Below are 27,660 nucleotides of genomic sequence, written 5' to 3'. Positions count from 1 at the left end.
TTCCGTCTAACACTGAAACGGCGGGAAGTTGCTTGGTTGTCGCGGCCCTCGCCTGCAGAAACCGGGCGGGGGAAGAAGAACGCGGTTGTGCCACCGGCGGGTCCGTCTGTCGTTTCGTGGGATGGCGCCGGTGCCCTCCGCCGGCCGGGACTGCCGTAGGACCCCACACGCCACGCTACGTCATGCCACGCCCCGGCGCGCGAGGCGGCCCCGGCGCGCGAGGCGGCCCCGCCCGGCGGCGCCCCGGGGCCGGCAGCGCGCAGGCGCCCGCTGGGTGGGCGGGGCCGGGGCCTGCTCGGCGCGCGGCCTGGCGCAAAAAACATGGCGGCGCCGGTGTACCCGGCCTGGGTCATCCGCTGGGTCTCCGGGCAGTGGCGGCAGAAGAAGCGGCCCCCGGTTCTCCGCCCTACCCGGCCGCTGGTGCTGGCCAACAAGGTAGCGAACCGCAGGGAGCAGGCGGGAGGTGAGTTCCCGGTGCCAGGCCGTTAAATGCCCCCTCCCCGGGGAGGAACGGCGGGGGACGGGGCCCGCAGGCCTTGAGGAGTAAACTGCCTCTGGTGGGAGCTGTCCCGCCGCTCTCCTGCGGCTTCGCCATGGAAAGGGTCACGGTGGTGCCAGGGCTGAGCCGAATTGACGCCCGGAAGTGCCAGGACAGCGGTGGGGAAGGGGTCTGGTTTGTGTCATAGAACTAGCACATGGGTTCTTTTGGAAAGATTACTTTCTCATACAACAGCCCTAAATTTGCGTCTTGTGATACTCCGTATGTGAATCACACATGTAAAACGCTTTGTTACGCCTCAACAAAGCATTTACGTTTAGAACTCAGTCGGGTGTGATGGCAGCAACATCTTCTCTACACAAAGCAAAGATGAGATGTGTTGGTTTTTTCTCACCTGCCTCTACCCCACCTTAAACTTCTCTCTGGAGGTTCATGCACTGCGCAGGCTGTTAGCATGACATCCCAAACACCTGAGGTTCTTGGTTGTGTCTTTCCCTTCTAGAGGCGACATGCATTACGGAGATGTCGGTAATGATGGCCTGCTGGAAACAGAATGACTTCAACGATACAGCTTGTGCGGAGGAGATCCGGATATTCCATGACTGCGTGGCAAAGGCAGAAGTAACTAAGGCCTTTTTTGTGTTCTTAAAGGCTAGTAGTAGGGAAGGAGGAAGCACTCAGTCACTTTTTCTGTGTATTAATTCTGTAGTTATAATGTTCTCAGTTGGTGGTGGTAACCCATTTGAGCTGTAGGAGAGATGCAGGATGGTGTAGCGCAAATGTGCAATCCTTCCTTTTTGAATGCAGGAGTTAAGTTGAAATTAAATTCAATTAGAATGAAAACAAAGGACTGTAGGAAGGGACTGGATGTTTGGTATGTTATAACTAGGGATGAAATAATAGTCCCATCCAGTCCTTTTTGTGTTGTCAAATTCTTGAAGTAGAGCTCAGTTGCTCCCAATTGACACTGACCTAGGTCACTTCTTTTGATTTCTTCCAGTTTTTAATCTCTAGAGCTTCAGGCCTAATGAAATAATAACAGTCACTGTTCTTCTCCATATGATACGATAGTTCTGAATGAGTGCACAATTTGGAGCTGTTAGGTAGAACTGATTTGTGTGGTGCAAGATGTGGATTATATTGTAGTTGGGGAGATGTACAGTGTAGGTAAGTTTCTGCAACTGCTCTGATTCATAAAATTAAGAAATAGCTGACTTGGGTGCCAATCCAATACCTGCATTATCTAGACAGTGGGAGAAATTTTGGATTCCCAAATTCCAATCTGTTTTAAATCTGTAAATAGTTCTGTGCTTGCAGGGGTGAGGGTGGACACAAGGTGATAGAGACATAACCAGTAGTTTCAATAATCTTCATAACAAACAGAATTTTCAGGATACATAGGGGTAGTTACAGCTGTTCTCGATTCTCTGAAAATTAGGAGTTCTTTAAGGCTGTTTCTTTGAAGGCTATACATTTTCTTGAAAAATAAATTTCATATTGCTTGGAAATTAGAGGTTTCCAGCTGTATGATAAACTTTAAATCAAGTCAGTTTCAAAAGCAGACTACAGGTAAGTATATGTACTAAACTTCTCCTTAAACTGATTTCAAGTTTCAATTTTTTTTTATTAACAGTACCATCATTTAATAAATAGTCATTTACTGTTGCTGTTTGACAGCATAAATAAAAAATTGTCCCCAATTTATTTGGTAGATTACAAAGAATCAAATTGAATAACAGAAAGTAAAAAGAAAAAATCTGAGTTGTTGCTATAAGTTTATAATATTGTTAACTAAGAATATGGAAGAATATCGTCTTTGCAAGATGTCAGTCACATCATTTAAAGTTCATCAGCTTTTGAAAGCCTAGTGAGTATTGAGCCAAGTGCTGCTCTAAGTGTTCCTTAAAGAAATAACATTCTTCTGAAAGAAACATCCCAGTACAATCAGTAGTAGTCTTTGGGGGTGGGCATCAGCTCTGCAAATAAGCAGAGGTAATATTTTGAGATTTCTTTTTCCCTTTCAGAAAGAGCGCAAGAATCAAAATGAGGACATCCTGTCATCCAGGGGAGACTTAACTTCAAGCAAAGTGAACAAGCTCCTGAGGAGGTTTCCTCAGGTCACACGTTATGTATAATGTGCTTTATTAAAGGGACTGCAGACAAGCAATTAAAATTGATGTCTTTGGCAAAAAAGTGAAAAGTAAACTTGAGTGAGCATTTGATGTCAGGTGGTATATGTCAGCGCTGCTGTATGGATCTTGACCACATCTCTATTTCCAGAGCAAAAACCACCCATCTTGACCATCAGCTGACTTTGTTCATGAGATTCTTGGGTCTTCTGGTTTTAGGATTTCTGGAGTGTGCTCCACACTAGCCACAGTGTGGAGTCAGGTCCTCACTGAGAAATGAAATCTTCTGGGAATGCATGTAAATGCCTTTTCCAACAGTTAGGGGGTGACTTTTCCTCGTGTATAAGCTTCCTGCCTAACTAACTTCTGAGCTGCTATCAAAAAGTGCTCAGGCACAGACACTGAGACAATTTAAAATTGTTAGTAATCTCATGACTCGTACTCCTACACATATGTATACGCAATTTGATTCCTCTTAAAATTTTTTTAATTCCTGCTGCTGTACAAGAAGGCTGTAGAATGAGGAAGTAATCTCCAGCAAAATACCTTGTTAATACACAATACATTGGTAAGGATCAAATATAACTTTAACATAGAAGCTTGTGATTTAGGCCCTCTGACTTGCAGGTGGGACAGATATGGTGCCGTGTCAGATCCATTATGTTGCCTGTACTATAATAAAATAACGTAAAACTCTTGTTTGGCTTGAGCAGCTCGTAAGCCACAAGAAAATGCTCAGTTGTTTTGGTAAAAAAGGGGAAGAAAGTTCAAGCATGGACTGATACTGAAATAATCTAATTAATTATTTGTTTAGATTTTTTTTTCACTGGAGTACCACAAAACTGCAGGCAGGTCCCTGTTGGTTTAGGACCAGTACTTAATTGGTTAGAAAAATGCAGGGCCTCAGAGAACTAATGATATAACCATTTATATCACTAATTTTTGGACGTAAAGAAAAAGAGTAAGAAGGAAGTCGGGAGCACACAGACTGTGGCTACCTGCATGTGACTAGAGTTTGCATGGAGCTGGAGCTGACTTCTCTGGAGCCCCAGACTGATTTCTGTTCTTCACATAAATACTGGTCAAGTGTACACTTTCAAGTTACTGCAGCAATTTTCGTTTACCTGTTAGAATGGCTCATTAGTGGCTTATCCCACAGGGTAGCCTATTCTGTTGTTGCTGTTATGGCAGAACTGGGTCTTTGTTCTTTGGAGTCAGTAAGAACATGATGTCCACATCTAAGTTTGGGAAGACACTTTGGTTCTATGACATTTTGGATTTTCAGTCCAAAAGATGCTCTCTGAAAAGGAGAGCTACTTGCTGATTCTTTGTGTCTGAAGGAGACAAGCTAAGTTGGGAGTGAAGGACCAATGAATTCTAACTTGACTTCTGTTGATGATGGTTTTTCTTTCTTTGTATTAAAACTTACAATACAAGTATAATTTTGCATCTCTTAAGCTAGCAGATGTGCTAAATGTACTGAATTCCAGTGCCTGTGAAGAACTGTCTATATAAGAGGCTGTAGCAGAGAAACTAACACTTTTTTGTTCTGTTCTTACTTGGAAGTTTTGCATGGCTCCCACTAATCTGGACAGCCATTTTTTGATTTTACTGCTTCGCAGTGAACTTCACAAGTTATCTGGGGTTTTTTCTGATCTTTTACATTCTACTGTAAGCTTGAAATTACTGTGCTAAGGTTTTCTAGTCCTTAAAGAAATGCATTTGTTTGGAGGAAGAAGGAAGGAAAGAGAATGCTTTTCAAATGCACCCAGATTTTACAGTGCTTCTTGTGAAAGAAGTACTCTAGCAATTCTTTTGGCTCAGGATCCCATGCTGTAACCGAGAAACCTCCAGTTACTGATTGCTCTTGGCAATTTGAGCTGCTGCCATTTCCCTGTATCTCACTGTTAAGCTTGTCTTGCATGTTTAAACGCGTTCTGTGACATGCTCACATTGGGGATCGTTCCATTAATAGTTCATATGTGTAACTACAGTGAGTGACACTGTCCTCTCTGAGTTCAGGATTTGTACCACCCCGTGATGCTGTTGCTGGGGAAGAAAATAAAACTGGGGGTTCTGGTGCTGAGCCCACTGGTTAAGAAGCTGCAGAGACCAAGAATTAAACAAAAGCTGACTAGCTGTTCTACCCTCCTAAGTCGGATTTACAGGATTTAAGCAAATCTGCTGGAATTCCTTGATCTTACTCCTGTTCCTTACAGCTTGAGTATTAGACCAGTTCTGGATATGATTGCTATTAACCACCTCTCTTTTCAGGCTTTCACTGAAGATCTCTTATGGAGGAAGCATTGATATTTCATCTGGTTTTGATGAATAGTAGTCCTGACAGTTCAGGAGAAATAAGTTGAATTCCAGAGAGCCAAGAACATTTAGAAGATGGTATTTCTGGTTCATAAGGGTCAATACAGAATAATATGGAAAAATCAAGGCGGAAAGACTGTAGGGAATCATAGACTTATTATTGTAGAACTGCTTATATCAGGGTGAGAAGGTGATTTGTGTTAAATAGTGGACTTAGATATTTACAACTACTTCAAACTTGCCCACACAAAGTTCAAGATATGTTTTACCTTATCTTTAGATATGTTACACCTATGTAAACTGCTGTAGTTATATTGGTATAATTTCCTTCTTGTTCTTCCTCTCCACCTTGGAAAGGGCCATGTAGCCATGAGGAGCTTTTGAGAATCTGAGATCCACCTCTCTCAAGAAAATGTCACTACATGTGCCAGAAAACCAGGAGGAGTATTGGCAAGAAGGAAATAGTTCCAAAAGAGGACCCGCCACAGAGGAGACGACGGCAAATCCCCCCATCTTTGCACAGTTTGTCAGTCCAACAAACTCAGACTTCTGTTGTTTCTGGGGCGCTGGTCTGTGTTCCTTTAAAATCTCTTTATCTATGAAATCACTTTATCTAGGAAAACCTTGCCTTGAGAGGGAAGCAATTTACAAGCTACTGTGAGAGATGGCCAGTACAGGCTTTTGCTAGAGGTTTTAAACCCTGTTAGTATGTGTATTATGGGACTTCTGAAGGGGCATCAACAACCTCTCTGCTGCTGACTAAGGATTAGATTTGTCTGAATGCTAGTAGATACTCTGTTCCTGACTCTGGTGTATTCTTTGTTTTCACTGGAGTAAGTGGTTCTAAATTCCAACACATTCCCATATTATCATTTTGCTCCTTTCTGCCAGTACTGCTTGAAAGTTACAGCGTGTTGTAGCATCTAAGCTATTTCCATCTGTTGCCCTGATGATCTGCCTCCCCCACTACAAGGATATAGATTTGCTCCTAATTAACTTGAGTGTAATTCTTGACCAAATGCACTGTGTCCAGAATGCACTGTGGTACAAATCCACTCCAGAAAGGGTGCTCTCCTGCCACTCGGTGACTCCTGTGAAAGATCCAGCATGTAGCAGAATTTCCTTGCATTTGGTGAGTGGCTGAGGATGAGGCAACACTGTCATGTGGAGTGAGTAATGGGCAATAAGCGAGTGACGAAAAAAGAGGGCTTTTTGTCAAGCCAATGGATTTTTTTATCAGCCCATTCCTTGTTTTTATGCTGAAGGTGTCTCTGGAAATGCTGCTCAGCAGACTTTGCCAGAAGTGAGCTCATTTCTTAAGGTGACCTTCATGTTTCATGCTGTAGAACACTAGGAGTTAATCTCTCCAAAATCAGAACATAGATACAGGAAATGCCTACAGGAAATGCCTATTAGTCTGAGCTAAGGAGCAGCACAGAGAACATGTAAAAAAATTTCCAAGATTGAACAGCTTTAAATGGATGAATTCCCTTCCTAGATTTAATAATCTAAAACTTTTGTTGTAGCCTCTAACCCTAATTCATAAGCAGTAAGCCAAAAGCACTAAAAACCCCATAGAATTATTCATAGCAATACAATAATGATCAACCCTCTGGAAAGCATCCTAGCCAATCGAATGAAAATAGCTTTACAGCCAAAGGTCAAGGAAACACTTGATGGAAAAGGTCTCTGGAGGCAATACTCATGATGGCAAGATGCAGGGCTGAAAACTGGGAATGCACCTTGGAGAGGGCTGTGCCACCTGTGGGTTTTCCATGGGGACATCTGGAAGTTGCTTAACGTATTCTGGGTTCAAATCTGAGGAGAGTTTGACCTCGGGAAGCTGCGAGCAGCTAATCGTGGAGGCAGCACTGGGGGGATAAAGTCCAGATTCCTTCCAACAAGTCTAATCTCTGGCAAGTGTGCACGCACAAGCCGTTTCCTTTCCCAGTTTTGTAGCTGGAGTTTTGCGGCAGGACACAGCCCCAGCTCCCAGGCGTAGCTGTAGCCTTTGTGCCTCAGGGGGAGAAGGACGAGGCGGCTGTGGGAAGGCAGGCGCAGGAGGCAGGGAGTTGCGCGCACGCGGGAAAAGGGAGGGGACGGGGTGCGGGAGCAGGCTGAGGGCTGCGCCCTACCCGTCCGCGCCTGCCTCCTCCCGTCGATAAGGGTGCTAGAGAAATTCTGGGGCATGTTCTCCTCCCTCATTTCTCTCCCCTCCTTTTCCCCTTTCTGAAAAGAAGAATCAAGAAGAAGTGGCGAGACGAAGGGGAAAGTGAAATTCTAAGATGCTGCTGAGAACTTTGACCCCTTCCCTTCCATCCCTTTCCCTGCATAGAAATGGAAGAGGCATCCCTCTCCCTCCGGTGCGGAGCGGCTAGTGCCCTGCTCCGGGGGAAACCCAGCGGCAGAGCCCGAGGAAGAGGCAGCAGCTGAGCGAGAGAGAACGTGATGCTTGAAGAAGCTTCTGCCCACTTTGTAGTGGAAGGATGGAGATCCCCAAAGTACTCGGGCTCTTGAGTCTGTTATCCTGTCTCAGATGTGTGGCGGTAAGAAATGGTTATTCTTCTATCTGCTTGTAAGAAGTCACATGGCTTTTTAATATCCTCACTGTAAGTGGATCTTGTTATTACTTGAATATGTTTTCCAAAGCATCTAGGCAGCTGTGGTCTCTGGGAAGAGCTGGGGGCTTGGGGAAGGATTTATTCTGTTGTGCATATGAAATTCAGAAAAGGAAATAAAGCAAGAAAGCAGGATGCACAAGAGCTTGCAGATGCTTTGGCTTGGGTTTCCTATGTTGCTCAGGCACCGCAGTGACCCCGGCAGGAGAGACCCTTTGTTTCTGTTCTTTGCTGATTGACTGATTACCCCTATTGCTGTTGTGGACAGATGATTTATAGCCACACAGACCTGGGGCAGCGACTGCAGCACAGGCTGTCTGCACTAAAATTTGGTGGTGGTGACGGTCAGTGTCAGGGGATTTTGGAAGCTGCTACGGGAACTGGCAGCAACTAATCTTTCATCAGAAGGGAAGCATCTTACTTGTACTGCAGTTCTCCTGTTTATGGTCCGTCTCCAAGAAGAGCAGGTTCAGGCTTTCATATACAGCCTGTTATTAGTTCAAACCATCCCTCTATTGCCTGCAGGCTTACATGTGTGTGCAGGTGCACAGTAAAAGCTAGGAATTGGGGGACCTGTACTGTGGCTCAGTCACTTGTTTGGTGCACTCACAAAAGTGTAGTTTAGCTCACTTTCCTCTCTTTGCAAAGAGCTTTGAGATTCTCAGGTAAGTCCTTCAGCATTGTTGGCTCACGGACCATTATGTGGGCTTGCAACAGCCTGATACATGCAGATAAATGGATTCTTGGCTGAAAAGCGTCCCTTTGTGCATACACACCTGAGATCTGATCTGCTGTTTCTGAACCATGTCCGGAATTCATCTTCAATATGCAGTGTCACATTCTGACTTCTGGAGGGTGATGCTGGAGCTTGGCCATGGTTGTCAACGCTTGCTGGACCATATTCATAACCTTGATTTGAAAATTACATCTGCCATGAGTAGATGTCATTCTTGTCAGGTATCTATGGGAACTATCTCAATTTATTCCAGAGGTAGATTTGGTTTAATTCCAAATTTTACTCTTCCCGTTTTCCAAGGAGAGGTGAAGATGAGGGAAGCAAAATTGCTGCATTTGGAGAAAAAAAGAACCATTTCCAACAGCTAGTATTCTTTATATGCACACCTCTGTTCTGTGAATTACAACCCCTTGTTCATATAAAAGTATTAGCAATGTTCATTAAGTGTTTAGAAATGAATTAAACTACAAGGAGCTAACAGAAACATGTGCAGTTTCTTCTCATTTTGCATCTCTGAAGATCTTGCACCTGCCTGCACACCATGTAATGGTACTGACTGGAGATCCCTATCTCTCAGCCAGCAGTCAAGTTATAAACACCAAAACACTGCCTATAAGAGGAAATGCAGTTTTGGGGCCAGACAGGATGCTGGAATTCTGAGGGCTTCATTTCATATTTTTTGTTCTTAGCTATTTAACCCCTTTTGGATAATAAGACCATATCATATTGTCATGTATTAAAACAAAAATCCTCAAAAAGCCTTGATGGATTTTCATTTTTAGGTGTTCCCCACTTTGTACATGGATGCTTATTACTATTTTAACAGAGATCCCTGGAGGCATCATCCCATCCTGTAGATATATCTCTGCTGCTGTGGCCATAGATGGCTTGCCTGTAACTGGAGAGAGAATGAGTGGTTATTCATTATTTTTCTTACTGATAACAGTGATTTTCCTCTAGCTTTTCTTTCTATAGGCATCTCGCTCAGGCTTCCAATTCTATTGGAAAAGAACAAGCAGAGCCCTGTAATGTTGTGCTTAGATCACGGCTAAATCTCTGCAGGCCAGTAGTTACTCATTTTGTTGCTAGTGGGCAGAGCGCTGACTGGATTTGAAGAGGAGAAATGGGTAGAGTGGGGTGTGTTTGCCTAAAGCAGCAAAAGGATGAGCTGCTTTTAGGACATGCCCATGTTTATTTCATTGGATAATCATCTCTCTGATTTTGCTCTGTTCCTTTTTCCAGGCTTTCCTGGGATCCCAGCCCAACCAAAACCATTTGCAGAGTGCAGGTAAGAACAAGAAGTTATTAATTCAGTCATCGGGCAGATTCTTTCCTGCAGTGAGACCATAGGTACAATGAACCACTGCTATCTGGCATCTTTCCTTTCTTTCCATCACTTCTTCAATCTTTTCTCCTGCTTCAATGTTTCTCTCCTTCCCCAAAATGGCCAGACCACTTTCTATTCTTCATGTCTAGTACTCTTGCAGTTCTCTACTCCTCCCACATGTTCTTTTTTCTCTTTCTCTTCCTCAGTCTTTTTTTGAATGCTCACCTTTCCGCTGCTCTAATAACTACTGAATTCTCATACACCCCCTCTGAAGGTACCAGTTGATGTAAAGTGCACGGTGTGTTTTCCAGACACCTACCTGTAACTGCTTCTCATTTTTGTAACTTGCAGTTAACCTTCAGCTGTCACTTACCCCCTCTGGGCTTGTCAGTGGCTAGAAGGCAAATGGCATGAGGCAACGTTTCTTTGTACCCTTGCTGTTTACACTGTGTGTCTTTATGGCAGAAGGGTTTTCAGTTTATTCAGTGAACAGAGCTATAACTGTTATCCTTTTCTGAGTCTGTTAAAAAGCCCGCTCTCACACCGAATCTGGTTCTGTTTTCCCGCTTTCTTATTTCAGGGTCATGAATGGAGAGTTATCTTCTTTGTTAAAGACCATATTAAATTAATTGTTGGGGTTTCTTTGCATGAGCTATTTCACATGGGTACTCACCTGGAACATTGGCACCTGCACTTCCCCCCAGAATAGGTTTCCTTTCCCTTCCTATACATTGGCCAAGTTCAGATAAGACAGGTGATATGCTAATACGTATAGGTAACATACATACAATGAAATACCATGTCATTTCCCACTTTCCTGCTTTATAGAATGAAATTACAGCTAATTTTAAATTCTTCTCAGTTTCAATCAATTTAGATAGGCAATTAATCTTCTAAAGAGCCTAGGATCAAGTTTAAGAGTATCCTTTTCAGATGTCAAAGCAGGTGGGGAAGGAAGTGGAAGAGTGTGTGCCAGGCTCAAGTGCTGTTTCAGAGTAAGGGAATACATCTATTGAAATAAACAGTAGTTTGAACTGGTTGAAATTGTCCATGTTTGGGCCCAGAGTTAACACATTTCAAAGGTCTATCTGGGCAATTTATGACTTTCAGATCACTTTGGTTTTTAGACAGCTGCGACAGCTTTGAGCAGCTGCCTTGAAGAGTGATAGAATTGAAACCAAGCAAGTAGCAATGAATGCTTCAGACACAGGAGGTGTTTTGGGAGATCAGCTGGTATCTCCCACATTGTCTGAGCCTCAGTGTGTGATGCCTTAAGTGATGCTAACAGCTCCCTTCCTGTACCCAGCATCCAGCGTGTGTGGTGTTGGATCACTTGGGTATTACAATGGCTCGCTGGCAGTCACTGAGGCCGGGGCAGAGTGCCTCAGCTGGGCAGAGTTCCCCGACTATGTTCAGCAGTACCCAGACCGTGGCTTGGGGGACCACAACCACTGCAGGAACCCAGATGGGGGAACTACACCCTGGTGCTTCTACCGGCTTGCGTCAGGGGCCATCGGTTGGGCTAACTGTGACTGTAACCAAGGTAAGATCTTCTGCATGTTTCTGCCAGTGCCCAGGCAGCACTGTCACAGGAGGCTCAGGCCAGAAATGTGTGCTGCACAGACTTGCAAGCAGCAGGTGAGACACCCTGTGACAGAAACACAGTACAGTAACTGTCCCAAAATGTCAAAATAATTAGGACTAGAGGCTAGCCTGTGTGGGAGAAGAACGTCTGTATATAGTAGGGGGTGGATTTAAGCTGCTGTAGCCATAATGCCTTGTATAGATGTTTTTATTCTCATACAAGGAGAGTGATTTTTGGGTTTTTTTACTGTTAACTTATGCCACTTTGAAAACAGTTTAAGTTATGTGGGAAACAACCCACTCCTGCTCCTTAAGTGTCCATATCAGAGCTCTGCTCATATAAGTGTAGCAGTTCAAACATAACAAGGAAAAATCTGTGGCTAGGTTTGTAAATCTTCTGTGGCAAGGTAGGTCATAGGCTTGCTTTAAAATTCCTTACGGTCCTGAACAAGGACTGCTGCTTACTTTGAGGCATGCAAGGGAGCTGAACTCTCTCAAGGCACTGACTCCAGTGCAGTATTCTTGGAAATGTTTTGTTTGTCCTCCTGTTTTCTGACCTTCCTTGCTTTTCTCACATTTTGAAGAACAGTTGAAGTACCAGTTTAATAAATTAAATTACAGTGTCTTTTCCCTTGCCAGTGGAAGTACTTCCAAAGATGGCCTCATTAAAGTGAAGGACACAAGTTTAGGTGTGCTGTGTGCCTGCACTGAGGTACCACAGACAGCAGGTGTATCCTTCTCCCAATACATAACTGAGCAAGGAGATTTGAGGAGGTATTTGTGGTGCAGTGGGAATTGAAAGGGCATTTACATTGGCACTTACTTTTCTTAGAGAAATTAAAGAGGATTCACCTGCTCTTCCCGAACCTCTAGCTGTAGCAACAGTGACTTTCATAGGTGTGGTGGCTGATGGAAAATAAATCAATGGAGTGTCAGAAGGAATTATAGAGCCTGCTATTTCCATACACTTTTTCAAGGTAGCATGTAAAATCATCCCCATTTCACAGAAGGAGAATCCAGGAGCTGTGGCAGAAGCCAAGTTTCCTGTTGATATTACCATGACTTTGAAAAGAACATAGCACCAGCCATCCTCCTCAGCAGGCATTGCTGGAACCGGGAAGGTGCCACATCCTGCACTCCTTCAGACAAGTCACTTCAGTAACAGCAGAAGCAAAACAGGGATGAGCGAAGCAAAGTGCAGCTCAGCTCAGCTACATGCAAGTCCACGAGTTGCTGGTCTGAAACCCCCATTAGAACATCGCAGCTTTTTTTTCTCTCTTTTGGAAGGTGCTGTGCGGTTGGCAGAAGATAGTAGTGTGGAGCTGTACTTCAGTGGACTCTGGGGCACCATCTGTGCTGACCACTGGACTGACTGGGATGCCAGCGTTGTCTGCAGGCAGCTAGGTCTCAGGTAGGAACCTCAGTCTGGTTGCAGAGAGCTAGATGCTCATGTGGCCTTTGAAAGAACAGCCTCTGTGGTTACAGCCCCTCTGGCATAGTGTGTTGGCTGGGGTAGAGGAGTTTGTTCTGTGGGCTCATTTCCCACTTACCAGGGTCCTCTCGTAATGTTTTTTTTCTGTGGCTATGCCCAACCCCAATTGGCATCTGCAAGAATTTTTTAAAACAGTAATTTCTGCTTTGTGTTCCAGACTGATGTGTGAGTTGTGAGATCATATCCCCTTTTTTAGTATTACCAGCTGGAGTTACTGTAGTGACCTAATAGAAGTTTTGAGAGTGTGAACCCTCTTTGGGAATCTGGGATTTGGAACTTCAAACTTCCAAATAGCAAGGTCCACAGAAAAGGAAGAAGGTGATATTTGGATGTTTGAATCAGTTGATGGGTTTCTTCATCACTCTCAACAAGGGTGCTACTTCTGACCAGACCAATTCCTCTGCATTAAGTAGGAACACAAAACAGGTTAGGTGGTGGGAGGTGCTTGCTTGTGCTTTCCCATTAGGCTGTAAATGGCCACCCCTTTATGCACTCCTAATCAACTGGGTTCACGAGGATGTGAAATGTTGCAACTGGACTGGAGAGTCCTAAGAACTGAGGGGAACTCCTAAGTTGCTCAGTGCTATGGCATTTCATTGCTCTGTTGCATTCTCTGTACCAGTGAGATTGGCACAGCTGGGAAGAAGAATCATCCTGGACCATGGCCTGTTCCCTTGCACCTGCAGTCAGCAAACTGCCATGGGGATGAGAAAGCCCTGCTGCAGTGTGACTATCAGGAAGCTATGTCAGGAGCTTGTAACCAGGGGACTGCCATGGTAACCTGTGTCCCTCCAGAAGGTAAATCTCCAGGGGAGGTTCGCTCCATGTTTCTTGCATCAGTGTTGCTGAAAGGATGTAAAATCTAAGGTCATGAAGCTGTTGAGAGCAAATAATTGAAGAATGTTCTTCTTCCACTTGCTATACAGGTCATTATCTTCCTTCCAGTGGAAAATTATCCATCCTTTTCCAATCCCAAATACTCAGAATGGGCATATTTCTACAATTGCTGAAAGATTGCTGTTGCTTATGACCACATGCTCTTTTTATCAAACCAGGTTTTTGTCTGCAGGCAGCAAAGTCCTAGTCACCGTAGCAGCCAGATAAAGAGCCATCCCTGTATCAGCAATACCTCATACTGTGGGCTGCAATTGTGGATCCTTCTGGGGGAGTCTAGAAGGGAGGATGTGGTAGGGTGGGACAAGGGCATCCCAAAAGCCCCTCTAGCTGGTGAATGACTCTACACCCTGAACTGCTGGATGTGCTTTGTCTTTGTCTTGTTCTGTTGTGCTCTCTTTCCCTCTTGTGAAGCACAGGTGTAGGTGCCCCACTGCGTTTAGTTGGGGGAAAGGAGAGCTTTGAAGGGCGAGTAGAGGTTTACCATGATGGCAAGTGGGGTACCATCTGCGATGACCAGTGGGACAACCGGGATGCTGAAGTAGTCTGTAGGCAGCTGGGACTCAGGTAATTTCCACACTGTACATTATGGAGTGGTAATAGAAGTAGGCAGAATGAAGAATGTGAGAGCATTCTATAAAGGGATTTTGTACTTAATTCCTGTCAGTTTTATGCTGTGGAAAAAAAAAAAAGTTGCTGTATTCCTGTGTAAGGTTTGTTTGTGTTTATCCCTGTTCACTATTTTATAATGCAAATCTTCTTGGTCTCAGTGATAACTTGCCCTTGTGATTTTCATATGTGAACTTACTTTTCACTGACTGCCCTTATCCTCTTCAGATGGAAAGCAAGACAGAGCACCTTATTCTCCTGTGTGCCGTTCAGCGCTTTACATGGGAGCTGTTGTATACTGAGCATTCTTGAAAATCACATTGGTGTAAAATTGTTTAAAATAGACAATTCAAGTTTGAAATCCCTCAAACTTTGGGAGTTTTGCCTGTTACTGAGATTGAAACATCACTGTCCTCAGAAGTCCCCAGGTGTCTGAACTGTTCATGTTGCAGATGTGTCTTTGTTATGTGTTGGAAGGTCTCATTACAAAACTTTCCAATAACATATTTCAGTTATCAGTTGGCAACACCACTGTGTAAGAAATACAGATTATCTATGGGAGGACACTGACCTATCATAGCAGAGTCCCTGTGCAAGGCAGAATCTGAGGGCACAAGACTGACCTTCCTCACTGAGCATATCTGTAATGTTTGCAGTGGGAACCCAAAAGCCTTGTCATGGGCTCACTATGGGCAGGGATCTGGCCCAATCCTGCTGGATGAAGTGGAGTGCTCTGGCAATGAACTCTCACTTGACCAGTGCAAGAAGAGTGACTGGGGACAGCAAAACTGTGACCACATTGAAGATGCTGGAGTCTCCTGTGATCCTTTCACAGGTACAGATCTACAGCCCTATGCCAGTCAGATGTGCTGGTCTTACTCCCATATTACACGGCTTGCTCAGCAGATAACCCCACCACTTGAAGATCCTGCAGGGCTTCTACGTATGGCTCCCACAAGGGCTGCCAGATGTGGAGGTAAAGAGCAAGCAGCGGGTGAGAATATATCAGAGTATTGGTGGTGTTCCCATGGCTTTCCACAGGTGGCATGGAAAGGCTGAGATGAATCGTCCTCTGGCACATGGGTATGTTTGGGAGCAATGAATGTTTGGGTTTTGAGTACCCACAGATATCTGTGTCTGGTTTCTTTCACTCACGGGCTGTGCAGAAACTTCAGCAGGGTGGGGCCAGGCTGTTTCTTTTCTCCCCTGCTGAGTGCTGACCTTTCCTTCTCCCACCCCTTGCAGAGGGCACTGTCAGGCTGGTTGGTGGCCGCAGCCACAGCGAAGGCAGGGTAGAAGTTTATCACAATGGAGACTGGGGCACAGTATGTGATGATGGCTGGACAGACCTTGGTGCCCAGGTGGTCTGCAGGCAGCTGGGCTTCAGGTAGGAATGAGAGTGTGTGTAGTGTCTGTGCTTCTTAATTTCAAGGATTAGGTACCATCACCCTTCACTGCAATAGGTTGGACCTTAATGCTTCAATGTTGTCTTCATTAGAAGGGTTATTACCATTATACAATTTTATTTGGGAAAGATTAACAGGTATCCACATCCTTTCCGGGGGTGTGTGTGGGGGGGGTGGTAGAATCTTTATTATCTCTTGCCTCAGTCGGTTTTGAAAGCAGTAACAAGATTGATATTGTCTTTATGAGTCCCTCACCAAAGTCAGAAAGTTCTCTTTAACACTCCTTAAATTTGCAGGTGTATCAGCTCAGCACTGCCACCCCCTCTGCTCTGTCAGCTAAACATATCACCTGCTTCAGTAGTTGAACAAAGACTATCAGGGAAAAAAAAAAAAAAGAGTAGTATTAGGGATTTTCAGCCTGTTGCTGAACTGTTTTCCCTCCAGGTATGAGTGTGAGGAAGATTTAAAATCAGGATGCTGTAGTCTTGGAGCCACTAAGGGGTTGAGGGTTTTTTGTAGATTTTTTTAATATGGTTAGGGTATCCTTGTAAAATTTCAGCTTTATAGACTGAAACAGCCTAAACTAAATTCTTCCCTTTGAGTTCATCTGCACACTGTGTTTGTCATCTCTTATAGTACCTAAAAGTTTGCAGCTTTCTGCATTTCAATTCCAGATAGCTGCTTCCTATAAAAAGAAGTAGAATTACTTAAATGCTAGGCTGTCCCCAAATGGATGTACCTGGTGTCATGTCTGCAAAGCAGCCTCTGTGCTATAGCTGGCCCTCTGTGCTATTATGACTGTGTGACTGTGCCTTTGACCAGATGCTGGAAAATGGGCTGGTCTGAGTGGGCCCTCTCTGAAAACTGAAGCCGGTGAGATGTGCAAGCTGCTTGGTTGCCATCCTGTGTGTCACTGAGCGGTTTAGGTCAGGAGGCCACCAATATCACAGTTGAGCTCTGCAGGGGAGTTTCCCTTTGGGTCTGAGCTTGGGTCCCTCTGTGGGATTAATGAGTTTTAATGAATCTGATGTTATGCTCTATTTCCTTCCTCTAGTGGTCCTGCTACCCTGGCCTCTGAAGGGGACTATGCTGCTGGCCAAGGCTTTATCTTACTGGATGATGTGGCTTGTGTGGGGACAGAGTTGTCCCTCCTGGACTGTCCCCACAGCAACTGGGGGCAGCATGACTGCTCACACGCCGAGGATGTGGCAGTCCGCTGTTCCCCAGAGAGCAACACGGTCATGGACGGCAGCCTGGGTAACTTGCCTTGCTTCTTGCCTTGGATGGTGGGGAAGTGTCACCTGCTGGTCTCTTCCTTTGGAAACTCTGGCAGATGTGGGAGTTTTCCCTGTGCTGTTTCAGTGAGGGGGCTGCTTTTTGAGGACTCCTCCTAGGAATCAGCCCTGGCTTTGTCCTGAGGCAGAGCCACAGATCTGTGACTCCACCAGACCTATGGCCAGACCTGCAGAGAAACTGAAACTGGAGAGAACTGTATTGACAGTCTCTGAAACAAACCCAAGGGGCTGAGGAACGGTCGCTGCCTTAGTGTGCCATTGCTCACTGATGACATGCCCCAGCCCCGTGTCTGTGGGAACATGGGACCTCTTTAACTAGACCCTTTAGGAAACTGGTGTAGTTAGGTTAGTGTCACACCTTGCCTAGACAAGAGGACTTCAGGTGCAAGGGGCTGTTGTGCGGAAATTTGCACTGTATTATGTGGATGGCACACTTTTAATTAAAATTGTGGATGTATTTCAAGTTAGCATAATTTCCTCATTTATATGAGGCCTTATACTCTCCCCTTTCCCTACTACAGGAGACTTTAGAGTCTGTCAGACATTCTTTATTGAAATAGACAGCATCCAACATTTTTGTTTTTCCTGGATGTAGAACTCTTCTCTTGCTTAGAATGATATAAGAGTTTTGTAATTTAATGGATTTCTTTCCCAGGCATGTTTTAGCTTGTCCACTCTTGGCTCAGGAATTAATAACTTTCCTTCTGTTCTTGTTCTCCTCTTTACTCAGCTTTCAGAATATGATCCACTAATGATTTCCTGTATATATTAAATAAATGAATATGACTTCTGATTCAGCACAGAGGTGAATTGTCTTCATATAGAAACAGTCCTTTTTTTTCTTTTTTTTTTTTTTTTTTTTTTAAGCTTAATGATATCTGGGATTTATCTTTTCCTATAAGACCCAAGTTCTTGGCACCTCACACTCTCTGGTGTTTTGTTTGCAGCAACCCATGTATTTTCTCCTTCAGGGCCTCCTGTACGGCTGGTGGATGGAGAAAGCACCAAGGAGGGACGGGTTGAAGTATTTCTGAATGGGCAGTGGGGCAGCGTCTGTGATGATGGCTGGACAGACAGAGATGCTGCAGTGGTTTGCAGGCAACTGGGATTCAGGTAAGAGCTGTAGTACATGCATTTTTCAGACAGAAACAGCTCTCCGGGGGTTTGCTTCTTTCTGGACCTGTTTCTGGGGTCTCCATTTCTTGGTTTTGGCTTACCCACATATGTTTGAGGGAGTAGGGTCCTATTCTCACTGTATTACTGTCTGTGTGTGGAGTGACACATAAATATTATTTGTCTTAAAATGTTCTGGTGCATCAGGCTTATCTGCCTCCTGCTTACTGCAGATTAGCTACCCTCTTTCTAATTGCAGTGGTACAGCAAAAGCCAGGGCAATGGCTTATTTTGGTGAAGGCCATGGGCCCATCCATCTGGACAACATAGAATGCAGTGGCATGGAGCACACTCTAGGGCAATGTGTCAGGCCTGACACTGGGATTCACAGCTGCTGGCACAGTGAGGATGCTGGTGTGATCTGTGACTATGTGGAAGAGAAGGCTCAAGATATCGTGAGAACAGGTAACATGCCCATTTCTTCTATGCAAAAATCTGGAGCTTCAGTTGTAGGATCTCTGCATGCCTTTATGCTTTTTCCCTGTAGTAGTTCTCTTTGGCTGAAGCTTTACCTTCAAAATAAGCATGTCTTGTCCTGCACCTCCTACTTTTAACTTGTTTTCATTGTCTATTCTTGGGAGCACAGAGTGCTCCCAACTAATCTGAGGGGCTCCACCCACGTCAGGCCTTTGAGCCTGCAGAACTTCCCCACAACCAAGTCACCGTACCCTTCCTTAGAGCAGTAACTATGAGCAGACTTTGGGTTTTAGAGGACTGAGGACATAGCTGTAGAAGTCCCATTCCTGGTTTAAGATCAGATACTGCAGGTAAGCACCTCCACCAAAACTGAAGGAACTTATGGAATCAAACCTATGAATTCCATATGCACAACATAATGCAGTCAGCTACCATGAGGATTAATGCCCTTAGGGAAGGCGAATGGTATTTGGCTCTGTGACAGCAATTGTTGTTACTTAAGCTGAAGGTTTCTACCCAAATGCTCTAACTTTGGCTGTGCAGGTCCAGAGTCTGGTGTGTGTGGGATGCGCCTGCTTCACCGTCGCAAGAAAAGGATCATAGGTGGAAACAAGTCTCTCAGGTACTACCCTGTAATTGTTGGGAAAGTCAGAACTGGTTCCAGCTTTCCTACAGGCTCTGAAAATAGATGGCAAATGATGAGTACATTAACACATTTTCACTGGTGGTTTTTGAACTTGATTTGAACCAGTGGGCCTATCTAGGGAAGAATGCATTCCAGCTGAGTCCAGAGGGGGCAGAGTGGATGGGAAAAGAGGAAAACAGCTCCCATATGTGTTGACACCTATAAATCCTCTGTTTCTTCTTTAGAGGTGGTTGGCCATGGCAGGTGTCACTACGGTTGAAAGGTTTTCATCGAGATACTCGTCTGCTGTGTGGAGCAACACTGATCAGCAGCTGCTGGGTGGTGACTGCAGCCCACTGCTTCAAAAGGTGTGTTTGTGAGTGGGGTATCCTGAGGGGTATTCAATAATGAACAAAATAACCTTATAGAAGATTATCCTCCAGCCCAGTGGAACCACATGAGCAAAGTTAATAAACCAAGACCTTCAGGTTATGTTGTATGTGATCTTGGAGCACTTATGGGGATGACTCAATATAGACTTGCTTTATCCTTCACTGCTTACACCTGCCCTCTTAACTTTGAGGCTTTACAACTTAAAGGGAACCAGGTTTTTTCCATTCTTCAGTGATTTAAGGAACTGTGAACAGATAAAGTCACAAGTCTGTTGCAACTATTGTAGCCCTTTTTATAGGAAAAAGAATCCTGTGCATGGTAAATAGTGATTTGGGACACCCATTGACTGCAACTGCTGGCATTATCACATCTGCTAATGAGGGCCTACAGTCCTGTAGCTGGCATTGTTTTGCCCATTTGTGAGGAGGTGGTTCAGTCTCATAGCAACTGAGACTTGTGTGAGTCTGTTTCCTTCTTAGTAGGAGTATCAAGATCTTAATTCTCATTTTTCCCCAGGTTTGGTGTTGATGTACGGCGTTACCTGCTGCGGGTGGGTGATTACCACACAGGTGTGAAGGATGAGTTTGAGAGGGAGCTGCTCGTGGATCGGATTGTCCTCCACAGGAACTACTGGGCTGGCAGCAATGATAATGACATTGCCCTGGTCCGGATGAGGGGCAGAGAGGGACACTGTCTCTCCTTCAATCGCCATGTTCTGCCTGTCTGCCTGCCCAGTAGGAAAGAGAAGTCTGATATCAACAGGCAAGCCTGCATCATCTCTGGCTGGGGAGACACAGGTGAGTCATGGGGCTTTGAGGGGCAAGAAAGGTGTGAGAGTCTAGTTTCAGAAGCCTACACGGGCCATTAATTTATGCCTGCAGAACTCAAGGCCATGTTCTTACTGCTCCTATAATCTGTTCCAGCACATGGTGATAAGAAGCAGGGAGGTGAGGTGGTTTTTGTGCCATTGTGTTTTCTTCTGGTTTTGTGGCTTCTTGACCCTGCCCATGGGGGAAGTTTTTCTTGCCATAGCATCCTTCTGAAGCTGTGGTAGAGAGCAATGCTGCCATTTGGCCACAGTCTTCTCTTTCTTCGCATTTCTACATGCATGTTTGCTCACAGCAGACTCCTTAGGCAGCAGCAGCCTGTGCAGAGCTGGTGTGCAAAGCCTGTGGGAGGCCGTCATGTTTCTATGACCTTCTGCCTCCTTCATGATACTGCAGTAGTGAAGTGGGGGCTTAGAGGTGGAAGGAATCTCTCTCAGACTATCTTTCTTGATTTCCTTGGATATTGCTGCAGGGACAGCTGCACTCCAAGGCTGGTTTCTGCACTAGGTTTGAGACAGAGCCTGTACCTGTCTGCTTGCAGCACATTGCTATGGAGCTTCCTATGTAAAAGGAAACAGGGAATATTCTAGAAAGTATTCCTTACTAAATCTTTAACTCTCTCAAGGCAATGTTTTAAAACGGTTTGGTCTTAGTGGAGTCCTGACATGGATGCATTAGTGAGGTCTGCAGACAGCTTTAAACACTAAATGAAGTTTTATAACTGGCTGTCCAGTCCTCCCCCCTTTGAGGATCAGAGATGCAATGCAGGGCTTGAGGCAAGGAGGCCTTTCTGGGGCTACTGTAACTGGAGCAAAGCCATATGTTCAGAAAGACTTGCTGCCAAAAGGCAAATAGCCCCAGGAGCTTGTCTGTTGATTTTGGACTAACCATCCTCCCAGCTGTCTCCCTAGCTGGTACCCCAAGTGTTTAACTGCAAGTATACATTTGCCTTTAGAGTCAGTTGCACCAGGTGCACGTGTCACTTCAGGGTGTCTGGGGAGGATCAAGGAGCACCTTAGCCATGTAACTCCCTTAAGCTGTACTGGGGCTTAATGGCTAGAATCCTTCCCATGACCCAAACCCAGCTTTCCCAATGAGAGGGGCAGTTACCTACTACCTTGTGAACTTACCATAAACCTTGGGCACAGAAAGGTTGGACTCTAATATAGTACATGAATCTTGTGTTCTGAGCTTGTCTGGGGTAATAAAAAGATTGAGCAAATAGGGACAAATCTGGCCAAAGATGAAGTAAGCTCCCTTTGAATAATATTTGGATGCCTCTGAAACATCTTCCAAAACTTTTCTGAGAACTGATCACTTTACAAATATTACTGCATTTATTCTCTTGAGAAAACAAAGTCCTTGTTCTACAGAGGAGGAAATTGAGGCTCAGAGAGGTGAAATAAATTGAACGAGGTTCAAGTTACCTGTTGGCAGAACCTGGAGTAAGACTCATCCTTTGATCTAACCTTTTTCTCCAACCTCTTCCCTATTTCTTTGATCTTGCAGATCTTTTTTGTGGTCTGGCTTTGCAGCACTGTTTTCTGAAGTTCTGGTGGTTCAGAGATGATGAGATCAGCCTATTTCTGTGCTGCAATCTTTACATGAAACGTACAAATACCAGTTTTTGCACCGAGTACTGTTGCTCTAGGTTGCTGCTTTTGTCCCTAGATAAATTGGTCTGGCTGGTGTGTTCTGTTCCAGGGAAGTCCTACTCGAGAACCCTGCTGCAGGGGGTGGTGCCTCTTCTCCCACAGGAAGACTGTGAGGTCCGTTATGGGCAGAAGTTCACTAACCGCATGATTTGTGCTGGGAACCTCTCTGAAGATAAACGGGTGGACAGCTGCCAAGGTGACAGTGGAGGGCCACTCATGTGTCAGAGGTCAAACGGACGCTGGATCATTTTGGGGATCACTTCCTGGGGTTATGGCTGTGGTCGGAAGGATTCCCCTGGTGTGTACACAAAGGTCAGCAAATATGTACCCTGGATCAAGAAAGTGACCAAGCTAAAATGAAAATGTCTGAACTCTAGGAACTTCAATGTATGATCCTTTTGTCCTGCATCAGCAGAAGGCTGTGGCTTCTGGCCTGTGACTGACAGAGATTTATTTTGTCATTAGACTGTAGAACTGGGAGAAAAACATTATGGTTGATTCTTTAAAGTCTTTGTTTTCACTTTAGTCCATAATCTCTGAGCAGAGAAAGCAGGTGCACACTGGTAAGAATGATAAGTGTATGTTGCTCTGACTATCTGAGTCCTGTAATCATACTTGTTCCTTTGCCCTAGCACACAACAATGGTAGAAGTGGAGAGACACCTTCCTCTGTAAATCTATTCCTGTTTTTGTATGTTTGCACAGTTGAAAAACACTGCAAGGAGAGGTGAGATGCTTGGAAGATAGCACCAGGCCCTGGCATAGTGGAAATATATTTTTTCATAACAACTCTCTTCAATTCCAGAAATCAGAAGATTTGACCTGAGCTGAGGAACAGGCCAACAGTTGGGTTTTTTTCCTTCCCTGTTGTGTCCCTAGGGGGAACCTTTTCTCTTCCGAATAGTAGGTCTGCTCCCATATGAGCCCTTTAAATGTCTGTCCCTGCTAAGAGATGCTTCTCCCTCCTGCTGTAATCCTCTCTCATATATTTCCAGCTGCCAGATGCTGTGGTTTTATTGCTGCTTTCTCAATATAGTGTTTCTTTTTGTGTTTTTGTTTTTTGGGGGGTTTTTTGTTTTGTTTTGGTGTTTGGTTTTTTTGTTTTTGTTTTGTTTTTGTTTTTTTCCTTAAAGTAGCATCTTCTAGAATCAGGTGTTGCTGTGAGAGTAAATCTTAATTTTTAAGAGACAATAGCTTTCTTGCCCTTGTGATTACTACGAAGAACTTAAAAATGTGACCTCAAATGGCTGAATAGATACGTTATTTTTCTTTAAGTCCAAATGTAATGTTAATCTTAAATATTCAGGTGTTGAATCATGATTTAACAGCACTGCGGGGAGTTTCTCTTGGTACCTTGTTCACCATAGTTATTAGCTGCCCTTTATTTGTGATGTTACTCTTTAATATCTCTGTGCTCACAGTTCTCCCATGAAAAATTGAAATACTCCTGGGATATAGGTGCACCTCAAGCAAATTACTCGCTCCTTGTGTAAAACAGTAAGTGTGCTGCAAAGCACCTTCCGGCTTTCCTGAAGTGTGTCCTATTCTTGCAGCCTCTGGGCTATGCTTCCTCTCTTCTCTTCTTTGCACTATTTTCTTTTTTCATTCCTCTCAGTTGGAATAAACTGGCTTAACTTGAGGGTATTCAAGCACTGCCATCAAGCTGTAGTCCTCAGCCTGAACAGAAATAACGCTGAGAGCAAGCAGGGGTTATTAATTGAATACTTCAATTTCTTCCTTCCCTCTCATCTGAACAAATGAACATAGTTTCCTCTTAGGCCTTAAACACTTTTGTAAGTTAATTATTATTCTTGAGTAGGTAGCAAAATATAAAAATAGACAGAAGGGCTAAGTGCATTACCAGTTGTGCAGTGCACAGTGTCTTTCTCATTGTGTATAGACACGCCAGAGAAAAGACAGGTCTGCTCAGGAGCAGGGGCAGTAAGCTTTGATGTATAACCAAGGACCTGAACATGAAGTAATAATACAGCATGGGACACGTGCATATTTTGGGTTTGCTCGTGCACTGTAGGGTAGGCAATGACTGGGTCAGGCACTGGACTGCTGTCTGGAAGGTGTTCAGAACCTAGGTATTGCCAAGGCAAGAACAGGAGGCAGAGCACAGCCCATGGATTAGCAACGTCATATTTACAGGACATGTGGTGACAGAGTCCTAGAAATTGCCTTGGATTCAATAAGTAGTGGTTGCTTAAAGCTTTAATTTGTCTTCTATAAAACAGCTTAATGTAAAGGTGCTGATATTGCTAGGTAGATGATTTTTGTGTGTTAATGATAAACTAAAGAGTTCCATTTACCCTCTGTAGGGATTGTAGGAAAGTTGCGTTACCAGTGTTGCAATGGACTGTTTAAAGATCCTGCTTGGAAGCCTTATTTTAAAAAAGAATTATAGGAACCTTTAAAACATGAAATGTCAGAACCCATGCAAACTGGCCTTTGAGACAGTTCTGATCTGTTTGTGCCTCTTCTTGAGGGCCTGAATGTCTGCAGTGCAGCTTGTGCTGATAACCCTGTTTAAAGTGCCAGGCTTGATCTTTTGGCAGCTCTGTGCTTGGCTCCACTCTGGCTGTGTTGTCCTACAGCTGCTGGCAGAGACTCCCTAAGGCGCAAGCTGCAGACTGCTCCTTATCTCTCAGGAATAAAAATGACAGGAGGACCGAGAGCAATTATGTCACAGACCTCTGCTCTTGCAGGGAATTAAACGCCAAGTTCCATGCTGGCAGCAACAGTACCTGTCTGGGAAACATGGAGGGATTTGGCTTTTGCCTTCAGCCTCCCCCAAGCCAGCATGCTACAGCAGCTCAAATGGAGTTTCTGTGCCTTGGATGCTGTCACATCTCTAGTTTAACCTGATTTGATCTTTCAGTGTATATTCCTAACCCCAACAAGCACAGAAACACCTGAAGGATTGAAACAATGAATTTATTTCCTCAAGCCTACTTAGCTGGTTGATTTTCAGGAGTTAAAATAAATTACCGTGTACCACGGGTGAGATGCAGGCCTGGCATTGTCTTCTGAAATTCCCATTTTCTAGTTCAAAATATTTCTCCTAGATCTTGTCACCATGAAAGCTGTGAGAATCCTTGTGATTAACACCTGGTGAGTTCTGCATGAGCCAGGAGGAGGGAAGGAAGTATCCAATCTCCTTTGCCTACTTTTACACTTTACTGGTACTGTAGGCAAGCCTGCCAATACTCTCCTCAGTTGTCCTGACCTGTTTCAGAGCACCACTACTGCTCTTTACTGTTTAAACTGGGATTGTGGCCCAAACCAAACTCATGTGCTTTGCCACCAAGGTTTACTGGGACTGCCTGGTTGGATAAGAGGCACTCAGCTGCCCTAGGACTGTATTTTGTACCTAATGTTGGCCAGCAGCAGATGTTTCAAAGGATAGTATGCATGAGTTTGTACTAAACAAGTTTTAACAACCTTTCCTTCTGGGGAATTTTGTTCTTGGCCTATTTAAATTAATTACTTGTATTACTATTATTATAATTAAAAATAGAAGTACTTGGTCCTCTAGGTATTGTAAAAACATTATGCACTATCCTTTTGTGATTCTTTGTTTTCTAAAGTGTAAGAGTTTATATCCCTTACTTTCAAAAAACTATTTAATGTAACCAGCCTTCATCTTCCATATAAATGTTTAATCTCCTATTTAATCCAACTAAGCTCTCAGCCTCAATATTTTCTGGCAATGAAACCAATATAATTTTATTCTCCATAGCACATAATTTCTTTTTATGGTTCCTGAATTAATTGCCTTTTGTTTTCACTGAATCTCATCTGTCCTTATGTTCTCAGCCATGAGAGGAAATAAGGGGCCTGGCTTTATATTCTCTGTTGTCCATTAGTCTAGAGATAGTCCCCTTTCCAAAACTGTGGTTTCTGTCTCTCTTCAACCCAAACTGTCTAGATATCTGATAACGTGGTGACTCTGTCTTCACATCATCTCCTTCTGCTGGATCTTTAAGCTCTGGTAACCAAAACTGAATGCAGTTTGCCAGGGGAGGCTGTGCCATCTGCTGATTACTTTCAGTATTATTTTCTATAGTAGGCAATGCTGTAAGTGATTTCAGTGCTGTATGTGTATTACGTATGTACATTGGAGCTAGCTTTAAACTTGGTAGTGTGATCTTGGTGGCAGCCTAGCTACAACGGGATGAAAACCCGCCAGGTGAATTATCCCTGTGCCTCAGTCAGGTGCAGCAGTCTCTCTGAGCCCAGAGCAATTTCTGTAGGTATGTTTGGGGAGCATATTGCAGCTCTGGGCAGGGAGCACCTGAATAGCTGTGTAGAGCTTTGCCTTGGCTGATGTACCTGTAGGGCTGATACAGTCCATCTTCAGAGTGTTAGTCTGTTGGATAAGGGTAATGCACACCACACTATTTCCAAGAGCTAGAAGCTCAGACACTGTTGCTGGTGGCTGCACTGTGCCATGTGGATGCTGTGAGACAACTTCCTGTAGCAGTGTGGCACATGCTGGTTACATGAGAAAGGGAAGCATTGACAGAAGTAGAAACGTGGCTATGGAAAGGGTCCAAGGAGCAGCTATTAGTGCTCCAGGTATCCCTCTTTGAGGGAATACCCCAGTGCTCTACAAAGGCTGACCCAGTGCCAGTGTCTTCCTGACATGCAGTGCCTGCAGTGGTACCCCTATCAGCCCTGCCTTGATGCCACTCCAGGCTTTGGCCAGCTGAAGCTGGATTAGAGATTTATCCCCTTCCTGTAGCCGACCACTGTTCTGATGATTTCTATGAATTATGTTCTATGCTGTAATTAATCAGGCAGCTGTTTGTTAACCTGGACAGGATGTCGATTACCCTTGTAATCCTCGTATGCTTGTAGCAGAGAATAACAGATCAGTTTCTCAAACATATTAGTGGAGGCACTGGTGAGGAACCAGGAACATGGATATTTGCTATCTCAGAGGTAAGAGGTGGGTCTGTCTTCCTTCCTTTCTGAAGTCAATATCCTGAAGTCTCTTCACCCCCCAAAAAAGCTGCAGTGATCCATCAGTCACTTGAAGACAGATTTTTATGTGTATATTCAGCAATCAGATTAAAGCTTTTGAGACATGAACTGTACTGTGGTATTTAACACGATCTTGATAGACTTGCTGGGAGTTTCTTGCAGTTAGAAGGAACAGAATGGCACCTGGTGGTAACCAACTTCGGATCACTCCTTGTGCAAGAAGGCACTGTGGACTTGGACCAATGCACATCTCTTGGGCTGTATTTTTCCTTGTTCAGAAAACTATTTAATTTCCCACATCAAGAAGAAAAACTTGCTTGTGTAGTAGCCCACTCAGTCCTATTAAAATCCCTTTCTACTAACCAGGGTCTGAGTATCTCTGAAATCAGTCAAGTGCCGAAATTGTCATGTCCCCTGGATCAACACCAATGGCTCACAAGTTATGCTAATAAATGGATTATACTGTGACTGTGTGGGGCTCTGTCTTATTTTTAACAAAGAAATCTGTTCCATGGGCAGGTTTTAGGATTTTTTTCAGCACCGAATTAAGCTAATTAAATTTCTGTATTAGTTATTTTTAGAGCAGCTTTAACATGCTAAAGCATGTTACAAAGTCAGCATCATGTTAGCTACCATTACAATGAAATTCAAGAGTTCTTCAAATGCCACAG

At 44.3% G+C, this 27,660-nt stretch overlaps 2 protein-coding genes across 2 annotated transcripts; both read left to right on the top strand.

The window, feature by feature from the left end:
* Positions 1–269: 269 nt before the first annotated feature.
* On the top strand, positions 270–2,662 carry CHCHD1 (coiled-coil-helix-coiled-coil-helix domain containing 1). The gene is made up of 3 exons (XM_074908320.1): positions 270–463; positions 1,002–1,120; positions 2,524–2,662. Exons 1-3 carry the CDS (start codon positions 322–324, stop codon positions 2,632–2,634), a joined length of 372 nt encoding a protein of 123 aa, XP_074764421.1. The 5' UTR covers positions 270–321; the 3' UTR covers positions 2,635–2,662.
* Positions 2,663–7,102: 4,440 nt separating this feature from the next.
* Positions 7,103–27,418, top strand: LOC141960928 (neurotrypsin-like). Its single transcript, XM_074907250.1, has 15 exons — positions 7,103–7,493; positions 9,544–9,589; positions 10,935–11,171; positions 12,500–12,623; positions 13,327–13,502; positions 14,018–14,165; positions 14,864–15,042; positions 15,453–15,594; positions 16,668–16,870; positions 17,880–18,021; positions 18,281–18,486; positions 19,042–19,120; positions 19,369–19,491; positions 20,033–20,313; positions 22,048–27,418. Exons 1-15 carry the CDS (start codon positions 7,434–7,436, stop codon positions 22,356–22,358), a joined length of 2,457 nt encoding a protein of 818 aa, XP_074763351.1. The 5' UTR covers positions 7,103–7,433; the 3' UTR covers positions 22,359–27,418.
* The last annotated feature ends 242 nt before the right edge of the window (positions 27,419–27,660 follow it).

The sequence above is a fragment of the Athene noctua genome, chromosome 5 (genome assembly GCF_965140245.1).
Source record: "Athene noctua chromosome 5, bAthNoc1.hap1.1, whole genome shotgun sequence".
NCBI lineage: Eukaryota > Metazoa > Chordata > Aves > Strigiformes > Strigidae > Athene > Athene noctua.
The sequence above is the reverse complement of the archived record's forward strand: the minus strand, read 5'-3'. Positions and strand labels throughout refer to the sequence as shown.

Bases quoted from the DNA above. Each gene is read 5' to 3' on its own strand.
- LOC141960928 (XM_074907250.1), top strand. From the start codon at position 7,434: ATGGAGATCCCCAAAGTACTCGGGCTCTTGAGTCTGTTATCCTGTCTC. The intron at 14,166-14,863 runs GTAATTTCCACA...TAATGTTTGCAG, and splicing joins TGTAGGCAGCTGGGACTCAG to TGGGAACCCAAAAGCCTTGT. The intron at 19,492-20,032 runs GTGTGTTTGTGA...ATTTTTCCCCAG, and splicing joins GCAGCCCACTGCTTCAAAAG to GTTTGGTGTTGATGTACGGC.
- CHCHD1 (XM_074908320.1), top strand. From the start codon at position 322: ATGGCGGCGCCGGTGTACCCGGCCTGGGTCATCCGCTGGGTCTCCGGG. The intron at 464-1,001 runs GTGAGTTCCCGG...TTTCCCTTCTAG, and splicing joins CCGCAGGGAGCAGGCGGGAG to AGGCGACATGCATTACGGAG. The intron at 1,121-2,523 runs GTAACTAAGGCC...TTTCCCTTTCAG, and splicing joins ACTGCGTGGCAAAGGCAGAA to AAAGAGCGCAAGAATCAAAA.